The sequence below is a fragment of the Cuculus canorus genome, chromosome 15 (assembly GCF_017976375.1).
Source record: "Cuculus canorus isolate bCucCan1 chromosome 15, bCucCan1.pri, whole genome shotgun sequence".
Taxonomy (NCBI): Eukaryota; Metazoa; Chordata; class Aves; order Cuculiformes; family Cuculidae; genus Cuculus; species Cuculus canorus.
In genome coordinates, this window is record NC_071415.1 from 10,791,198 (window position 1) to 10,809,970 (window position 18,773).

General features: G+C 43.1%; 1 protein-coding gene across 2 annotated transcripts; it reads right to left on the reverse strand.

The window, feature by feature from the left end:
• Positions 1 to 1,282: 1,282 nt before the first annotated feature.
• ARPC1A (actin related protein 2/3 complex subunit 1A) lies at positions 1,283 to 17,290 on the reverse strand. Of its 2 annotated transcripts, none has more exons than XM_054080835.1 (10): positions 17,135 to 17,290; positions 13,475 to 13,579; positions 12,790 to 12,894; positions 10,410 to 10,632; positions 8,600 to 8,707; positions 4,589 to 4,801; positions 4,031 to 4,106; positions 3,667 to 3,860; positions 2,859 to 2,949; positions 1,283 to 1,653 (listed from the first exon to the last, which is right to left on the reverse strand). In XM_054080835.1, the coding sequence occupies exons 2-10, from the start codon at positions 13,536 to 13,538 to the stop codon at positions 1,615 to 1,617; spliced, it is 1,113 nt and encodes a 370-aa protein (XP_053936810.1). In that variant the 5' UTR covers positions 13,539 to 13,579; positions 17,135 to 17,290; the 3' UTR covers positions 1,283 to 1,614. The 2 variants fall into 2 exon arrangements, with proteins under 2 accessions (XP_053936810.1, XP_053936811.1); XM_054080836.1 differs by having other exon boundaries at positions 13,475 to 13,556; positions 17,135 to 17,289.
• Between the last annotated feature and the right edge of the window lie 1,483 nt (positions 17,291 to 18,773).

The window sequence follows — 18,773 nt, forward strand, 5'->3', positions numbered from 1 at the left end:
AAACCCAATCCCACAAGTCATCACACACATCACATCACCAGAGTGCAAGAGGAGAGATTAAATAGTCATTATTTTATGTTTAGAAAGGGGAGGAAATTGCAGAGCCACACTCGACTACCAGGGAAGAAGGTGGGAGAAATAAGAAAATCAGAAGGAACTAGAAAAAGTTAATTCGCTACATGCACCAACAATGCACCCGAAAATGACCCAGATCTGTGACAGACACAGTTCATTTGCAGCAGAACAACAGCAATTGTCAGCTTTGTGAACTTATCTTCCACCCTCCCTTTTCATTCACTACAAGCTGAGAAGCGAGCAGTGTATGAAGCAACTCTGGTTCCAAAGGAAGTGGTAAATTTAGTCATTGGGGCTTTTTAAGACACTTCCGCATTTTCAACTGAAATTACAACATCTTAAACCTTGTAAAGCAACCTTGTGAGCCAGATAATCCCCTCCAGAGCACAGCCTGCCTCAGGCTTCAAGGCAGCAACACAGTTAATCTGAACTAGACCATGTGAATGAAGTACGTCATGTGCAGACACCTCAGTGAGCTACCGAGGCTCAGAACTGAACCTCAAAGATACCCAGAGACAAAGGATCTGCACAGAAACCTGACCATGCCGATACCTCTGATAAATGCACTTCATTCCTCTACCAGTCACTATAAACACAGAATTTTACAGACCAAGCACTTGGTTCTAACATGACATACAAGCCTGTGTAGCTCCATGGACTTAAAAAGTGACCGGCTTTTCATTTGTCCTCCCATCACCTATCTGGCTTAGCAGATTTTTGCGTCACTTTCCACATGAAGCCTTCCCTGTAGCCCAGGTGCTGCACTGTAAGATGTCTTTGTATGAGACCTAAAGGTAACTACAAATAATTCTGGTCGTTTGCCTTTGGGAAACTGTGACCCACTAGAGGGACAATAAAAAAAGACATTCAGGTTAATTTGCTGTTATCACCAGTTAAATGCCAGGCAGACAGAACTAAGAGTCAGCAGGATGAATTCCTCATCCTCCAAAATCGTTACCTCAAGAGAACAATTCCCCTGGAGGAAGCCCAGCTGAATCCCCACACCCAGATCAGCAGAACTCCAGGTCTTCATCTGTCAATTTTAAGAAACTTTCAGTTAAGATGAACTCTTCCTGTTTTGAGGCCATAAGACACCAGCAAAGGGTCTTCCCACTCTCTCTCTCTCTCTGAGTTAATTCCCTTAATATCCTTTTTTCATTCAATGCTAACAAGCATAAAAGCAAAGAATCAGTTTTTCTTTTTTTTTTATTATTATTATTATTTCTAGCAGACAATTTACATAAAATTCCCCTTTTTAAGTTAGTGATTCATAACTTCCCGCAATAAACTACTTAAGGAGCAGCTTTGGTAAAGAATGGAATGAAACAACCAACCAAAAACAAATAAAAAAGAACAATCACAGCTGATTTTGAAACCAACACAATTCACCAAATTTAGATTCAAAAGAAAAACCGCCAAGCTGTATTTTCTCAGTGTTTCCAAATATTCCACCTTCCTTCTCCCTTTTCGGGTTTGTGCAGATGTGGGAGCTGCATTCTGTCAAGCAGTTTGTCCTGCTAGATCACGGAAATCCCATCTCTACATGATTCGTAGACCTTGAATAGAGGACTCTAAGGTCTTGAAAGAGAAAAAAATCTTAATTACAATCTGCTGTGGTATCCCGTGATAAACACTTCAGTGTAAATGCTAACCTTATTGCTCTCTGCAACTATCTGAAAGGAGGTTGTAGAGAGGAGGGAGCTGGGCTCTTCTCCCAAGTGACAGGGGACAGGACAAGGGGGAATGGCCTTGAGCTCCACCAGGGGAGGTTCAGGCTGGACATCAGGAAAAAATTTTTCAAGGAAAGGGTCATTTGGCACCAGAGGGGCTGCCCGGGGAGGTGTCGGAGTCCCCTTTCCTGGAGGTGTTTAAGGGACGGGTGGATGAGGAGCTGAGGGGCATGGGTTAGGGAGTGTTAGGAATGGTTGGACTTGATGACCCAGTGGGTCCCTTCCAACCTGGTGATTCTATGACTCCATGATTCTATTCTAATGCTAAGAAAAACTAGTGAAAACCCTGAACACTTGTGATTAGACTCCTATCCCAGAACCAGAGACCACATTCCTTTCAAACTCCTGCATATACAGAACAATGATTCCACTCCCATCCTCTGAAACCACATTAAAGCAGCCTATACATCACCTCAACTTCTTATTTGGCTCCTGTCCCCATTATATCCTTCTGGCATTATAGAGCACAAACTATTCTGCTCCTGAAAGGCAGCGCACAGCCCCCGGCTGCTGGGGGAGGGCAGCAGGGACCTCTGCTGGCCAGTCCTCAACAAAGCAAGCCCAGCATTAAACCCTTCTAGGGTTGTCAATACAGTGCTTAATGTGTTTTCTAACCGAGGTGACCTCTTGCACCTTCGATGAGTTAATCATCGAATTAATGAGAGGACAGGACCCTGTTCTGCAGAAGGACAGGAGCAAGAAGAGGCAGTGGGCCTTGTCCTACCCAATGATTGTTCCAGCTTGATTGTGGCAGCTAAGGTGGAGGTCAGAGAAGGAAAGAATTAGCGGGATTCCTACAGGGACATTAAGTGATTCCATTAAAATATTAAGTCTGGATTAGCACCATCTGCTAAGCAAATTATATCTGCATTTATGCTGAATCTTGGAACTATCTTCCTCAGGGAGTTCACTAATGGTCTTGAATATTCCAGTCTGGATTTCCTACTGCTGATAAAACCTGCACCAGGGCTGGGTCCCAGGAATGGATGCTAGAGATCAAGAAAAACCCCACCACCGCACCCAGTTCACAAAAACACGATAGTAAAAGCATACCTTGAAATCCCAGATGGTCATTGCTCCATCAATGCCAGTGGTGCAGAATTTACGACAATCTCGTTTGTCTATCTCATAAATAGACACTTGGCTGAAAACAGAGCGTGATAGCTGTAACACAGACGCCCATTCCAGAGAGCCAAAAAGCTGGGAAACTTGGGTTGAATTCAACTCCTACTCTCTCAAAGGGAGACATGAGAGTAGCAGAGCTTATGCTCTATTTGGTAAAATGTTTCAGAAAAATAAGCAAAGAACAAGGATTCTGAAAAATCTTTTCTCATTTGGTGGCTGTAGCCTCAACATTTTCCTTGAATAAAGGCAAATTTCTTCAGAAACATTAACATCCTCTGTGATTACATACTTTAAGTGCAAGGTTATTTTGCTCGATTAACTTGGATCAATCCTATCGATGAATAAATACATGTGAAAATAACATCTGAAATAGGAAGCTGGTATGTGAACTCCTGTTTGAGGTGAATTTTGCCAATTAGATTTTGTACAGTACTACCAGCCTCTTGTGACCTATCCACATCTTTGATAAGATAAAGTGTGTTCAAGTTACAGAACACATTGAACATGAGCAAACAAGCAGAAGTATGCATGTCACGTTAATCATTAACTTTACCAGCTTCCATATAAGTCCCAGAAGTGGACACCTGTTAGTGAAAGACTAAAATGGAAATGGGATACCAGCTAAACCCATCTGGTACAGCAAATCTGAACTCTCGTAAGTTTGCAGTACATCCTGGGAAATGAGAGTGATGTGGAGAGCATTCCTTCCCCTAGTACTGGTGGCCAAGACACTCACGTTATACTGTTTTGGTGCAGTGTCTCCAGGGTAGTGTTACGATCTTCTGTAGTGGCTCTTTTATCCATGTTTCGGAAGCGTTCCATAGCAGAAATATTGCGCTGGATGCTCTGTTTTGGAATGTCTAGTTTGGAAACGAAGGTCAACAAGCCACGTTCATCACAGTTAAAGAGCATCGGGCAGCAGTCATGGCCCTGCAACCAGACATCATGAAAGCATGTCAAGAACCAAAAACCAACCAACTGCAGAAATGAAAGACTCTCACTATGCAAGAGCTTGTTTATTACTAACTTCGTAATGAACAGTGTTTCTCTGTCGCCAAAACACTACAAAACTCTACAAGGAGAAAATAATAGATACTTACAGCTGCCACCACACTGTTCTCAGAGACAAATGACACACTCAGGAGTGGGAGGAACTCTGTTTTCAGCTGTGAAACCCTGAACACAAGAACATTTGTTAGAAGACTTCATGGAAACCTCCCATCTTTGCTCCAACAAAAAACAGAGGCCATTCCTACACAAAGCTTTTTGGAAAAGAAGTCAGTGTAGCTCAGCTGTCCTGAGGTGACACTAAAAGGTCGTAATTTATAACGGAAATTTTTAATCTAATGGAAGTGACCTGGAAAACAAACATGAAGTTTTCCAGGTGAAACATTGAAATGATTCAGCATGACATGCATACAGGAGCAAGTTTAAAGAACACACCCCAAAGAAGTTCAAATTGATGAAGCCACTAACTTTAATCACAAGTTTTAGTGCTTGACACCACCTTTTCAGGAGGAATAAGCCTGCATATTAAATTAAGTCAGCTTTTGTGATCTCATAATACAGGAGAAAGGAATTCTAGAACACTTCCTACTCAATTATATCCCCAGCCAGGTCCTTACATAGCAAAAAACTCGCAGGAAGAGCACACTTACATCATATTTTTTGAGGCATCAGCAACTGACACAGTGCTGTCATGACTGACCCAGGCTAGGCGGTTACCACTGGCAGAAAAACTGACACTGTGTACCCATCCGCCACTTCCAGCGCCCCCAAATTCTGACATCAGCTGCCCAAAGGGCATTTTGGAGCCCCATGGTGTACTGGCTGGTTTTTCATCCACTTCTTTAATGTAAGCAGAAAACACCCTGCAAATAGAAGATTTCAGCATGAACAAAGACAGACTAAACCTCCTGGGAGCTGCATATACATCTCATATTGGAAAGAACTGGATGCATTATAATTCTACTGAAATAAAGTGTTATGGTATCATTAAACAAGGCACAAGCAGCAGGGAAGCTTAAGAATACAGAGAGAAAGCAATAGTACAAAGGGTGTAATGCACACAGGTTTCTCATAGATGTCATGTATTGTCTCTTTCGCCTTTTCTCCAGAAGATGGCACAAAAGCACACGCTGTCATTGTAGCTTCCGCTGTGCTAAGATTTCCCTTTCATCCTTTTGCAGTGCTAATAACTCCCAGCATCAGTTCTTCAGTTAGAGAAAACCCACAAACTGCACTGTATAATTAGAAGCTAATACAAACACCTACAGAATTACCCACTTTTGAAGAACATTCACTTTTTAGCAGGATTTTAAAGAAAGAAAACCGATGTTCAAATGCCAGCAAACCTCTGAGCCACCTCATTCTGCCTCATTACTGAAAGAATGCCTTGAAAACCTGAGTTACCACAATGCTTTTACAGTTTTTTTTTTCCTCAGCACTATAATTTTCAAGATATGTTTAAATAGAAAGCCTCTCCCTTTCATCAAATTCCTTCTGCATGATTCAGATGTGCTGCAATATGGTACTCCTGACTGTTACCATGGAAGTTACCGGGACGTCACATAGGATTTGAGTCCACTGAACAGGAGGAGTGAGTGAGCTACACCATACTATCACCAGAGAAACATTTCAGTATGAAAGAAAAACCATCATCAAATATTCATGGTTGCAGTCAAACGCAGAAAGGAATTATTTTATAGTGAATTTAAGGAAATGTTGCTCTCCCTCCATTTTTTAAATCTCTTACATGTGTGGAGTATGCACTTCGAGAGGTGCCTACATTCAGCTTATTCAAATAAAGCTGATCATTTGAACAAGAAGGGCTTAACTGCAGCTATATTTGGTACAGATTTTCAGAGAATTAAGTATGAATTTATACTTGCCTCTATCAGTTTAAATATAATCTAATGGTAATCCTTCAACCAACTTTATTTTAGAGAGACAGCTAAAAGGATGGTTCTTAATGTATGGAAATAGGACAAGATGGTTAAAGGAACAGAGTTTGACACAAGGCAGAAAAATTATTCCTAAGCAGTGAAAGACCTTGAAGATAACTGTTATTTTAAAAAAACCCAGTCTTTTCCCTTACTAAAGTCTCCCTCTCTTTTAAAACCAAAACCATCTCAGCTTGAAGGTTTCAGCCTTCAAAGAATATTGGGAAATTACTTTCATTCCCACAGCAATGCTGTTCCAGACAGAACATAAAACTCATGCCTATGCCGTGCTGTTAGCTATAAATGTTTCTAAAGACAAATGTAAGAGAAGCTCATCTAGGCCAGCCACCAAAAAAACTCTGCCAAATGCCTATCAACTTGGAGCCTCTTCTACTCTCCATTCCTTTTCCGAAAGGCCTCCCAATTAGCCGCTTATTACCTGGCAGTGGCTCTGGCAGATCGATCTCAAAATTTTCTTCAGAACCACCTATCAGAACAGATGCACACTTCAGGACTAGATATCTTAATTATCTTTAATATGCAACTAAACATTCCCTAGAACTGGAATTCTAGAGATTTATGTTAATCCTTTAGCAAAGAGAAAATTCTCTCATGGTTTTGAGGAAGAAACAGAAACATAGGCCCAGTTCCAATCTTCACTACTTTTTCTTTCCTTTCTTCCTTTAATGTTTCTGCGTGGGAGTGTTGGTTAACAGACAGCTGAACATGAGCCAGCAGTATGATCAGATGGCCAAGAAGGCCAACAGCATCCTGGCTTGGATCAGCCATGGTATGGACAGCAGGAGTGGGGAAGGAATTGTCCCCCTGCCAAGGCCTCACCTCGAATCCTGTGTTCAGTTTTGGGCCCCTCACTACAAGAAAGACACTGAGGGACTGGAATGCATCCGGAGAATGGGAACAGAGCTGGGGAAGGGTTTGGAGCACTGGGGTTACAGGGAGCAGCTGAGAGAGCTGAGGCTGTTTCGTCTGAAGAAAAGGAAGCTGAGGGGAGATCTCATTGCTCTCTATAACTGCCTGGAAAGAGGCTGTACTGAGACAGGTGCTGGTCTCTTCTCCAGACTAAGAAGTGATAGGATGAGAGGAAACGGCCTCAAGTTGCGGCAGGGGAGGTTCAGATTGGCTACTAAGCAAAATTTCTTTACTGACAGAGTGGTGAAGCATTGGAACAGGCTGCCCAGGGTAGCAGTGGAGTCTGCCTCCATGGAGGGGTTCAAAAAACGTGTAGATGTAGCACTTTGTGACATGATTTAGTAGGCACAGTGGGGTTGGGCTGATGGTTGGACTAGATTATCTTAGAGGTCTTTTCCAACCTTAATGATTCTATGAATTTCTATGATAAAGGCAGCAAACTTATTAAATGATTCACCTCAAAGTACAATGGTAAGCAAAAATAGAAAGTTTCCCACATACTTTAAACCAAGACCCGATTCTTTTTCAAAATATATATTATTTTCAGATAAATAATATGTAGGAGAGAATGAGTTTTCTGATGGGAAACAAAAAACCAAGCAAATCTTCCAGAGAACACTAGGAAACTGACTGAACCGCATCTTGACTTCCTTCCCCAAAACATAAAAATTTCACTGAACAGAAAATGATTCAAATCTAACTTCACAAGCAACAGGAAAGAGGAAATAATCAGGGATGTAATGTATACAACAAGCAGTGAACAAAGCCTGGAGACAAAAGAGCTGAAGTCCAAAGTAACAGATATATGTATCTATCAGCTGACTTCATGTCAGTGTCCTGAGATGCTTTATGAACACACGAGAATTTCCACATGTGAAAAGCAGGCTCCCATTTAATGTCACTCCTTACAAAAAAAAAAACCATCTCAAAGGATCTAATTTAGATACATGTGTTTCATTCTGAAATAAGGACTTTAATAGTTGGGTCCACCTCCCCCTCCCACTCCTTCTTAGTCATTTTTAGTACAGATTTTGAAGCCAAAAATTACCCTGTTACATAAAGAATTTAAGAAACGAAGCTTTCATTGTTATTCAAGGTACAAGCGATTAAGTAAAATATGAATTAAAGTCAACCACTCTGCAGACAGTTCCCCATGCAGATTCCATTGCAGTGACCCAAATCACTCAGCACAGAGCAACTTGGAGGACCTATTCTGCCAGCAATTTCACGACCAGTTTGAAAGACTCCCCCATACATCCCACATGCCAAACTCCTTCTACCAGCCCTATTGTTCTTCAAAAACGTTATGCTGAGTTTCAGGTGGATCAATTCCTCAATGCTGCAAAGGCGAAGGGGAGAGAACAAGTGACTCGGGGAAGAAAAAGATGAGATATCACCTCTGGAAAGTGCCAAGTTACTCTGAATTTTGGAACCACACCATTAGGACATTGTTTGTTAAACCAGCTGTGCTGGTGTCCTACGAAATAGCACCTGCTAGTCTCATTCCAGCCTAAAAACTAGACCTCAGTGCACACACAGCAGTACTGCTTCTGTGTACTGCTAGTAAAGCAATCCTCAGTTCACTAAATTCAGGCGTGTCCCTCAGCAGATGAGCGGTACCAGTTCAAAGTCAGTAACACCAAAGCCTCTCAAGCTGGATACTTTACTTTGGTAACAAGGACAGAATGCAATGAGCCATCTTCTATTCTGATAGCAAATCTGTGATCAACATGCTCATGCCACTAAAATTTGAACCAGTAGTACGAACTGATTTACAGACTCTTTGTGTTGTCTCACCTGCACTTGAAGTCACAGGATCCAGCAGCCAGCAAGACATTGTTGGGGTGCCAGTCCAGGCTAAGGACAGTGGAACGAATGGGCTTTTTAATGTGTTTGCTCACCCACCTAAATTAAAACAGAGGTAAAATGTATGTGTAAATATTTTACTGGACTCCCCTAAGCCCATGAAATACTTCTCAAAAGATCACTCCATGCCAATGATTAAACACAGTAGTTTTGCAATACAACTCGCATTCTGCCCCAATCTTTCCTATTGCCTTGTACACTCTGCAAACTTCAGATGGTTATCTTGATTACAATTATAAAGATCATTAAAAAAACCTCACGTTAAATATGTATTTCTTCACCTGAATCCTATTTCCTTTCTTTACAATGCATCAGACTGACCTCATTAATGTGAATTTTGTACAGTAGCTACCTGGTCCCCTACATCCTATGAACAAGAGTGCAGCTTTGACAACGATATGAGCTAAGAAGCACTATTTTCTTAGGTCACTAAGCATGCTTATTCTCCAGTTACTTCCAATGAGTTTTACAATCATCTCTCTCAACTATCAACTTCTCTACTGATTAATAATACAAGAACTATAAAATGCAACAAGTACATGACTGAACTGCCAACAATGTGATGAGTGTATACATCCCAGTCACTTGAAGCAGAGTGAAAAGTGGTCCTGATGTTGAATGCATCAATATCAGCCTAAATATGTCTGAGCAGATTTAGTTTGTCTGAACTATTTATAAAACAATAATTCAATCTGTTATTCACTTGATGGCCTCTGGATGATGGTGCTTTTTCTCTGAATTTACTGTCATCAGGCACCAGCAGTTTTAAAGATCACATTAAATTATTTTTCTTCAACATACGGAATTTTGATTCTTCTGCAGACAAGTGGGGCAGAGAAAACATTAATAACCGAGTATGTTGGAAAGCATGAAAGTCCAAACTGACACTTAAAATGTATTTTGCAGATGGTCTGATTGTTTACCATCTCCACAGGGGGACTGCATGCAGAACGGCAGGCACAGACACCTATGTTTTTATGCCTGTTGATGCAATCCAAAGTAATAGATACTCAACATACTGATTTCACCTACAGATCGTATGGTAAATGTAGCGCAAACATGTACAGCTGTGAATGTGGCTCCATTAAAAATCAGAAGCACTCACTTTAGACACAGAAGATTAAAAAATGTTAATGGTAGAAATATTTGTGATAGCCCTGTCCAAAATCTAAAATTATGACAAAAATACATGCTGGAATAAAGAACAGGGAGGTGACAAGCTTTAATACCTTCTAATGTATAACTACTCTGGAGATAAGCAAGACTTAATTCTTTAAAGACAAGAAATGGCCCAAAATAACCTGTACAGAAGAAAGACTCAAGCCTAGCTTTCTTCTTTCATTCTGGAAGGAGCTGGGGGGGGAAATATTTCTCTTTTTCCAATCATACACTTGTGGGAAAGACATTTTTTACTCTGCAGAAATTATTGCACTTTTAGGAAAGCAACATATATTTATGGCAGTCAGCCAGAACACATCCATGCCAACACAAGTAACATGAAAACAGGCAAAGCCCAAGGCCTTTAGGTGCTACATCAGAGTAAAGGAAAAAAAAAGAGGGAATCTTTTCTTCAAGATGTAAAAAGCCCTTGAAAGAACTGATGGGGCCTATCCCTCTAGAGTTCCTGAAGATTTTAGCACTCAGGAAAATAGTAACCCAGTTGCCACCATTAAACTCCAGGCTTTAGCTTTCCTGTGCAGACCTTGGGGGTATAAAAGGAACTTAAACTCAAACAGCTTACCAGTCATTTTCAGATTCAAAGTAGCACACAGATATAAGTCGAGCTCCACTTCCCACAGCAAATTTATTCTCCAAGGGAGACCATTTCACAAAGGTGGCCGCACGATTAATTCTCAAGATCACAAGGGTTGGTTTCCACACGCCATCTTTCTGACTCCAGACATAGGCATTACGGTCTGCGCCGCAAGTTACAATGCGATCGCTTTTGGGAGCCCAGTCAATACCTGCAATTTAGAGTTCACATTAATAAACTTTTCCCTTTATATCGTTTGCTTTACAGTAAGCCAAATCAGAGAGAGTCTCACAGCCTTCTACAATAGAGACAGTTATTACTGTTATGTCAGTATTCTCCTTCTTCACTTATTCTCCACGTACCATTTTAAACTGTTAGGGAGATCAGTTTCTCCCACCAACTTTCCACAAAACCGCAGATCCCAAGTTTCCAGTTCCGCAGAGAATGTGCCTGGCCTGCCGGCCGCTGTACAAGAGCAGCTCTGCAGACTGGCCAAGGCCTGGCCGCCCACAGGCTTCAAACCACCGGCTTCTGCAGGAGACCCGTTTCAACAGCTGAAACTCAGCCATTCCAAAGCTATGCACAACCTCTAACGCAGTAATGTGAGTGTGTACTGATACAACCCTTATATCCTCCATGCCCATTTAAGCTGTGCCATGAGAAAAGTTTACCAAGCAAAATTACAAATTTAAAGAATAAAACAAAGCCTTTGATAAGCCTGCCATTGCTTCTCTCCCTTAGGATGGAATGAGGGATGTTCTCAACTGGGAAGTCTCACAGCAACATTATTTTTCATCTTTTCTTTAGCCTCTTTGATACGCTTAGTGCAATCCTTAACTCTCTTGCCAGAAAAAGTGCATTTCAATGGCTTTCCATAACTGTATTCTGTATTAAAATACATTTCTTAAGCACACAAACTGAAAAAAAAGGATACAAGTCATGGAAAGAATTTGTACTGATTTTACCATATCATCATATATGATCTATTTCAAAATAGGCTTATGCTTAAAAAGCCCAATTTTGAGGAGGCTGGTAGTCTGAAACTACAGTTACACCACTCAATCCAGAACTGCCTTTGAAAGGGGGACCACGCTGCCTCTTGTTGCTTCTCTTCCCCATCACCTCTTTTGCATTACATCAGTGTTGTTCTGGCCTTTGGCAAGTGCAGCTTTTTAGCAAGGCAGAAAACTAAGCCAGCAAAATAGCCAATACATAATGCTCTTCTTGTCAATGAACAAGAGCAGCTCATCACAAATATCTGAATCAAGACACAGGAAAGCAAAAGAAGAGACCTTGTCCCTTGCGATCCCCGGAGCAGTTGAATCACTCCTGTCAGAGGCAACGTGTTTTGATCAGTCCATCTCCTGTCTCTAATCACAGTTTAAGTCTATTCTTTATCGCAATCACAGCATTTAGTATTCCAAAGGTATACACTATGCAGGAAAGCACTGAGAGCTCTTTTCCCAAGTCATGAATATTTGGCTTCTAATGCTAACAGGTACAAGAAAAATGCAGAGAAACATCTTTGGGGAATGGCATGTCATTTGTAAATTCAGCCCAAGTGACTCTTCACAGAGGAGGACGTACAGCTGTGCTTTTTGACAGGGAGAATCAGCTAAATTGAATAAAGTTCCTGCAGAACGCTGTTGGACAGATACTTCTGCCCATTAGTGAGAACAGAATAAAGAATATCGCTGTTTTCAGGAAATGTTTGCATTAATTACTTTCCTTTCTTTAGAGAACAAAGCTCTTATAAAACTATCACCACAAAAATAAAGTAATAAAAAGAACTACTGCAGGACAATCACATTTTAAAAATAACACCTTGTGTCTCATCATGGCAGCTCTTCATGTATTTTCACTGTGGAGCCACAGATACTCTGAGCCTGCAGTAAAATACACTCACTGCTGGTCTGCCCTAAGTCCAGGAGTGACCTCTTCAAGTGTTTATACAGCCCCTAGAAAAGGATATTTATTGCTGTCCGAAACCACAACCCAACGCAACAGCTGCGCACTTGATGAAGTTTTAATATTAGCAGTTGAAAGGGAGCAGCATGTATCACCAGAGGAATTTGACACATAGCCAGATTGCTTCAGAAGACTGAAAATTTATTGTCATTATGGATGAAAAAAACAATAGATGAGAAAAAGTTACTCTAACAAAATGTCTAGAAACAAAATAGGGCTTTTCCTGCTAACACTGACAGCAAGCAGATCAGAAAAATGCTGCAAAGCTCTCTAAATGGGAATGCCAACCTATTAAAGGATCTATTTACTCATCACTTGCAGATTTCCCATTCAGATTCTCAACTGAGGAAAACAGGGGGCAGACAAACCTGTCATCTGGCACAGCACAATCTTATCTTACCTGTAATGTGTCCATTGTGTTCCTTTAGCTCATGAGCCTTTACCCACTGGTTCCCACTCTTCTTGTAGATGTGGACTTCATGATTGTTAGGGCTAATGGCAATCTCTAGAAGAAGAAATAGAAATATCCAACAGTAGAGAAGGCTTTTTAATACCAAATGCTTTACTTGGAAAAGCCTTCCAATCTAAAACCTGTATTCTGAAAATTTCAGAGCATTACATGGGTTTTGTAAACAAAGGGCCAACATCCCTGGAATCTCAATTACTTATCATTGTAACACAATCATGACTGTACCACACAAAGACAACCTATTTGGAACATAACAGTCCCCATTGCAGCAGACCAATTAACAGGAAGAGTGGGTATGGGGTATGGAAATAGAGGGTCAAAGAGGGTGAGGGCCAGGTCATTCTCAGGAGGTGCAGACCAAGAGGCAAAGCTTTCTGCAACACCAGTAAAACTGGATATGCTCATACACCAGAGTTCCAGTAACAGGCTTAGAGAAGTTTAGATTTAGAAGATGCGTGCTTTTGTGGATCATAAGAGGAACATTTAACAGGTAGCGCTATGCATCCAGCCATACCTTCCCTAACTATGATCCAGAACATTACAAGATCATAAACTGACAGCAAAGAGAAAAGAGCAATTGAAAAAACTTAAAAATTAAACCAAACATATTACTTACGGGTACGGTCTCTGTTCCATGCATGGCAGGTGATTGGCTCTAGTAAAAACTGATGTAGAGACATTCCGAGTTAAAGATATTCCTATGTTGTAAAAATTGAAAAAGCTGAAAGGTGTAAAATTGAAAATAAAACACTTCAAAATTAGATCATTATTAAAACATTATTAAAAATCATATAAAAAAAAAAAAATGAGCCTTCAACATTCACCAAGGTTGTTCCTGTCCAGCATTGTGCTTTACTTACAGAAAATCATAACTCAATAGACACATTAAGGCCACTAAAGAGCTGCTTTTGCCATATGCCCCAGTATCTTCAGTAGGCCAAAGAATTTTAGCTGTCCTGCTTACTACAGTTAATTGCAATTGCCCTAAAAGCCCTATGCACCTGCTGCTTAGCATATCCTCACAGCTGAGCAGGTTCTTAGAAATCTAACAAACCTAATAATTTTACTCTGGAAATAGAATACTGGGGGAAAAGTCTAGGGATATAGTTCAGTGAACTGATTCAAAACCCTGACCTGTCTCAAGGCTCAGGGGCAGCACTACAGTAAAACCTTTCCCTCTTTTTCAGGCAGTTAGATTGGTGTGCACAGAACATTGATACGTAGCTGTAATCTGCTGATGTATTATTTGAGAAAGCCACTTATATGTATCCTAGGGAAAAATTATTAAGATTAGTAATTAACTAATTACCAATTTATTCAAATTAATTCTAGCACTAAACTGTTTTATAGTTGGGCTTTTGCCCCATGGGATTCAAACTGAAAGAACAAGCTGAATCCTTCCTGTTTATAAGTATTTTTATTTGTAAAAAAAAAAATAGTTAGAGATCTCACTTTTTTTTATCTTACATCTGCTACAAGAGACAGAGCTCAACATCTGCACCTGGAGGTGCACAGACTCGCAAATACAAAGTTGTTTAAAATATTGTGTCGTGTTCTATGCTCTGTATGAACCAAGAGCAGCATAAATGCACGGAAGATAGTATTGTAAAAACTCAGTGCCACCTATACTAATTAAAATGTGCTTAGTTCAATACAGATGATGTGGACTTGTCAATTCCTTCCATATAGTCCACTGATTTTCATAGCAATTAATCATGGCTGATGGATCAAAGTCTTTTTACCGCTACATATATATATAAAAAGAAACATCCCTGTGATGTCATTCCAAGACATCCACACCCATGATAGCCTGAAATTACAACATACCCAAGTATGGCCATGTTACCAGAGGGTGGAGACTTCAGGACAAGGTAGGAATTTGGAAGCAAACAGGAAATGAGTGGCAGGCCAACAGAAACTCAGGGGTGAATGAAAGATGAGTACATTCTTAGGGAGCAGAGCAATCACTATCACACCACTAGTTTAACAATACGCTGAAAATGCTGGATCTTGGAGCAGAAATGATATCGTGTTTTGTCAATGCAAATAACTGGAGAGCATTTAAATTTTTTCCATTTTTTTTTTAAAAAAAAGAAATCAAGCACTGCTATTTTATTTCAAGAGATACAACTTAGAGTTACATTTCAAATGTACTTCAATATAACTTTTGAGTTTAATTCCAGTTCACAAATTTTAACCAGCATCATTTTCACGGTTCTTCTAGCAATAATTTTCTATCAATCCAATGAAGCTACTAAATACATACAGTCCTAAGCAAAATAATTAATTACTTTTTATTAACGTGAAAACATTGACCTAATCCAAGTTACCTTTGACCTAGGACAGCCATGATTTGAGATTCCATGTGTTAATATAAGCAAAACATAACGGCAAATTGCTTTTTCCACGATCTTGCCGTAGTACATGCCAACATTTGGTAGCAGGACATTTCCATATACAGGAAAAGTTGAAGAGCTGTTCTATCAACAAGGAATGCTCAGCCTTTTCTACTCTTTCCGAAATAAAATGTAAAAATATCCCATCTCCCCTCCCCAAGGAATGCAGCTATTTTGAAACATTTTCTGAGTACTACCAATCTGTGAAGAAACGATAAGGTCCCATCCTGACATCTAGTTCACACATCTTTGCTGTCCTACATGCTGTTCCCAAAGTCAGCCTAGACAAGCAATATGATCCATTCCTTCCCACTGACTGAATTTCTTCAGCCCTGTAACTTGCAGCAAGCAACTGTTTTCCATTCTGGTTTGGTAACAAACTCATGAAATCCAACAGTGATGATAATCTCAAAAAGCATTACATTTCTGTCCTTGGATAGGTGCAGAACTATTTTCTTCAGGAAGATAAATCTTAATGAAGTCTTAAAGTTACATTTATTCCTCCCTAACACACAGACAAAATCAAACTCGCATTTCACAAGAGAAACTGCAACAGGCTTTGTGATTTTTGATATAATTAATCTGTAGCAACCCCCTCAATGCCTTCCTGTCAGCCAACCTCAGAATCTCACCTAGTGCAGATCCTGTTACGATAACTTTGTTAGTAAAGTACTTAGCATAGCTATCCTTAATCATCTTCTCAAATGCAAAGTAACCGTTCCAGAGTCTCAATAAAATTTTAAAAAAAGGAGAAAATAAAAGGAAATCTGGCACCTTTGTATAGCAGGATTTCTTTCAGTATATACACTGAAAAGACCAAGGTTGGAAGTACAGGACCTGGCTGTTGTCATCTCTCAATGGGGTGAGAAATACATGGTATAAAGCCATCCCTGGACAAGCAACTAGCAGGGATACGGGCTCAGAAATAAAAAGAGCAAATGTGGAGTGGAAGAAAAAGGGATCTTTCTAACCCTTGTCTATTTTCAGAGCACCTACATCACTTTCAAACAGCTGGAAGAGAAGTGCCTATAATTAAGGGCTGCCTCCCACACTGTCACTCCCTTCCCTGTTGCCCAGCACAGCTCTCCTGGAAGAATGACTCCTCACAAGGCACCATCAGTGGGATCAAGGAGCCAGTCTGGGATGGATCATGGATCACCTCTAACACGGGTGCAGAGTGCTGCTGCAGAGGCCAGGCCACGGCCTGACTGCCTCTCCCACCTCATCCATTGCCCAGTGTTGCCTCATTCCTTTAGGGCACAGAGTCTGAGGCATCCCACCTCCTCACCCTCAGAAAGGTGCCTCCAGCCCCATTGTGCAGCAATGGGACCAGGCACGATTCCTCCCTGCCTCCCAGTGTGGGCAAGGCTGGGGTGACCCACACACACGTTCCCACAGCACCTCAGGGCTGCAGGCTCCCCTCCATCCCACACCTCCCAGCCTCACAACCCCTAGCCCCTTCCAGGCTTCTCCCCCACCCCACATTCCCTCAGCTCCCTGCAGGCTCCCACACCCCACATCCCCCCAGCCCCCTGCGGGCTGCTTCCTGCGCCACATCCCCCCAGCCCCCTGCAGGCTGCTCCCTGCCCCACATCCCACCACCCCCTTGCAGGAATCTCCCTGCCCCACATCCCCCCAGCCCCCTGCAGGCTCCCCCCTCAACATCTCCCTATGTCCCTGCAGGCTCCCACATACCCCCAAGATCTCTGCAGTCTCGCCCTCACCCCACATCCCCCCGGGTCCCCCATCCCCCCTGCAGGCTACTCCCCCATCCCATCTCTCTTGGGGCTTCAGCCTCCCCTCCCCGCACCACATCCCCTCAGCCCCTGCAGCCTCCCCACCCCGCCTCGCCCCACGTTCCTCTCAGCGCGGAGCCTCACCTGGGGCGGCGGGGGCGGAGCGGGACTCGCGGACTCTGGTCAGTCAACGCGACTCCGCTCCGGGCGGCGGCGGAGGCCGAGGCGCCGGCGCTGACAAGGGCAGCAGGAAGCGCGCTCTGCGCACGCGCGCCGGTCCCGGGAACTGCGCATGCGCAGCAGAGGAAGGGGGGACGACCGCTCTGCGCATTCGTAGCGGCCCCATGGCTGCGCATGCGCCTGGGCCGGGAAGCCGCGGGGAGGGCTCTGTGCGCATGCGCGCCGCACTCAGGGCTGTGCCCGTGCTGGGGCGGGAGGGGCGGACCGCGGGAGGGGGCGCGCGCGCCGTGCACGCGCCTCACACAAAGGCGGGGGGAGATGGGAGGGGCGGGGAGTGGCGCGCGCCCCCTCGCGGCGGGGCTGAGGGTGCCACGGCGGCGGTGAAGGGTTTGATGGAGTCATGGCCTCATAAACTCCCTTGGCTGGAAAAGACCTTTCAGACCGAGCCCAGTCGTCCCTGTCCACTACTGAACTACATCCCTGAGCACCTCATCTGCCCGGTTTTTACACCCCTCCAGGGATGGGGACTCCACTGCCTCCCCGGGCAGTGGTGCCAGCGCCTCAGAGCCCTTTCGATGGAGAAATCTTTCCTGATGTCCAATTTGAACCTGCCCTGGCGCAGCTTGTGGCCATTCCCTCTCGTCCTGTCTCCTGTCACTTGCGAGAAGACACCAGGACCAGCCTCGCTACACCCTCCTTTCAGGCAGTTGTAGACAGGGATGAGGTCTCCCGTCAGCCTCCTCTTCTCCAGGCTGAACAACCCCTGGTCCCTCAGCTGCTCCTCATAACCCTTGTTCTCCAGCCCCTTCCCCAGCTCCATTCCCCTTCTCTGTACGCACTCCATCCCATCCATGTCTTTCTTGTAGTGAGGGGTGCAAAACTGAACACAGTATAGAATCATAGTATAGTTTGGGTTGGAAGGGACTTTAAGGATCATCCAGTTCCAACCCCCCTGCCATGGGCAGGGACACCTCCCACCAGACCAGGCTGCCCAAGCCCCGTTCAACCCATCTTTGAACACCTCCAGGGAAGGGGCAGCCACAGCTTCCCATGGCAAGCTTTTTCAGTGCCTTACCACTCTCATGGTGAAGGATTTCGTCCTTATGTCCAGTCTAAATCTGCCCCTCTCCAGTTTAAACCCATTGCCCTTTGTCCTATCACTACAAGCCTTTGTAAACAGACCCTCCCCAACTCTCTTGTAGCCCCTTTCAGGTATTGGAAGGTTGCTATAAGGTCTCCTCAGAGCTTTCTCTTCTCCAGGCTGAACATCCCTAGCTCTCTCAGCCTGTCCTCGTATGGAGGGTGCTCCAGCCCTCTGATCATCTTTGTAGCCCTCCTCCAGACCTGTTCCAACAGCTGCATATACTGTATTCAAGGTGTGGCCCCACCAATCATAAAATGGTTTGGGTTGGAAGGGACCTGAAAGCCCATCCAGTTTCAGCCCTGCTGCCACGGGTAGGGATGCCTTCCATGGGATCAGTGGAATTGTCCCACCTGGAATACTGTGTTCAGTTCTGGAATCCCCAACATAAGAAGGATATGGAACTGTTAGAACGGGTCCAGAGGAGACCACAGAGATGATCCGAGGGCTGGAGCATCCCTG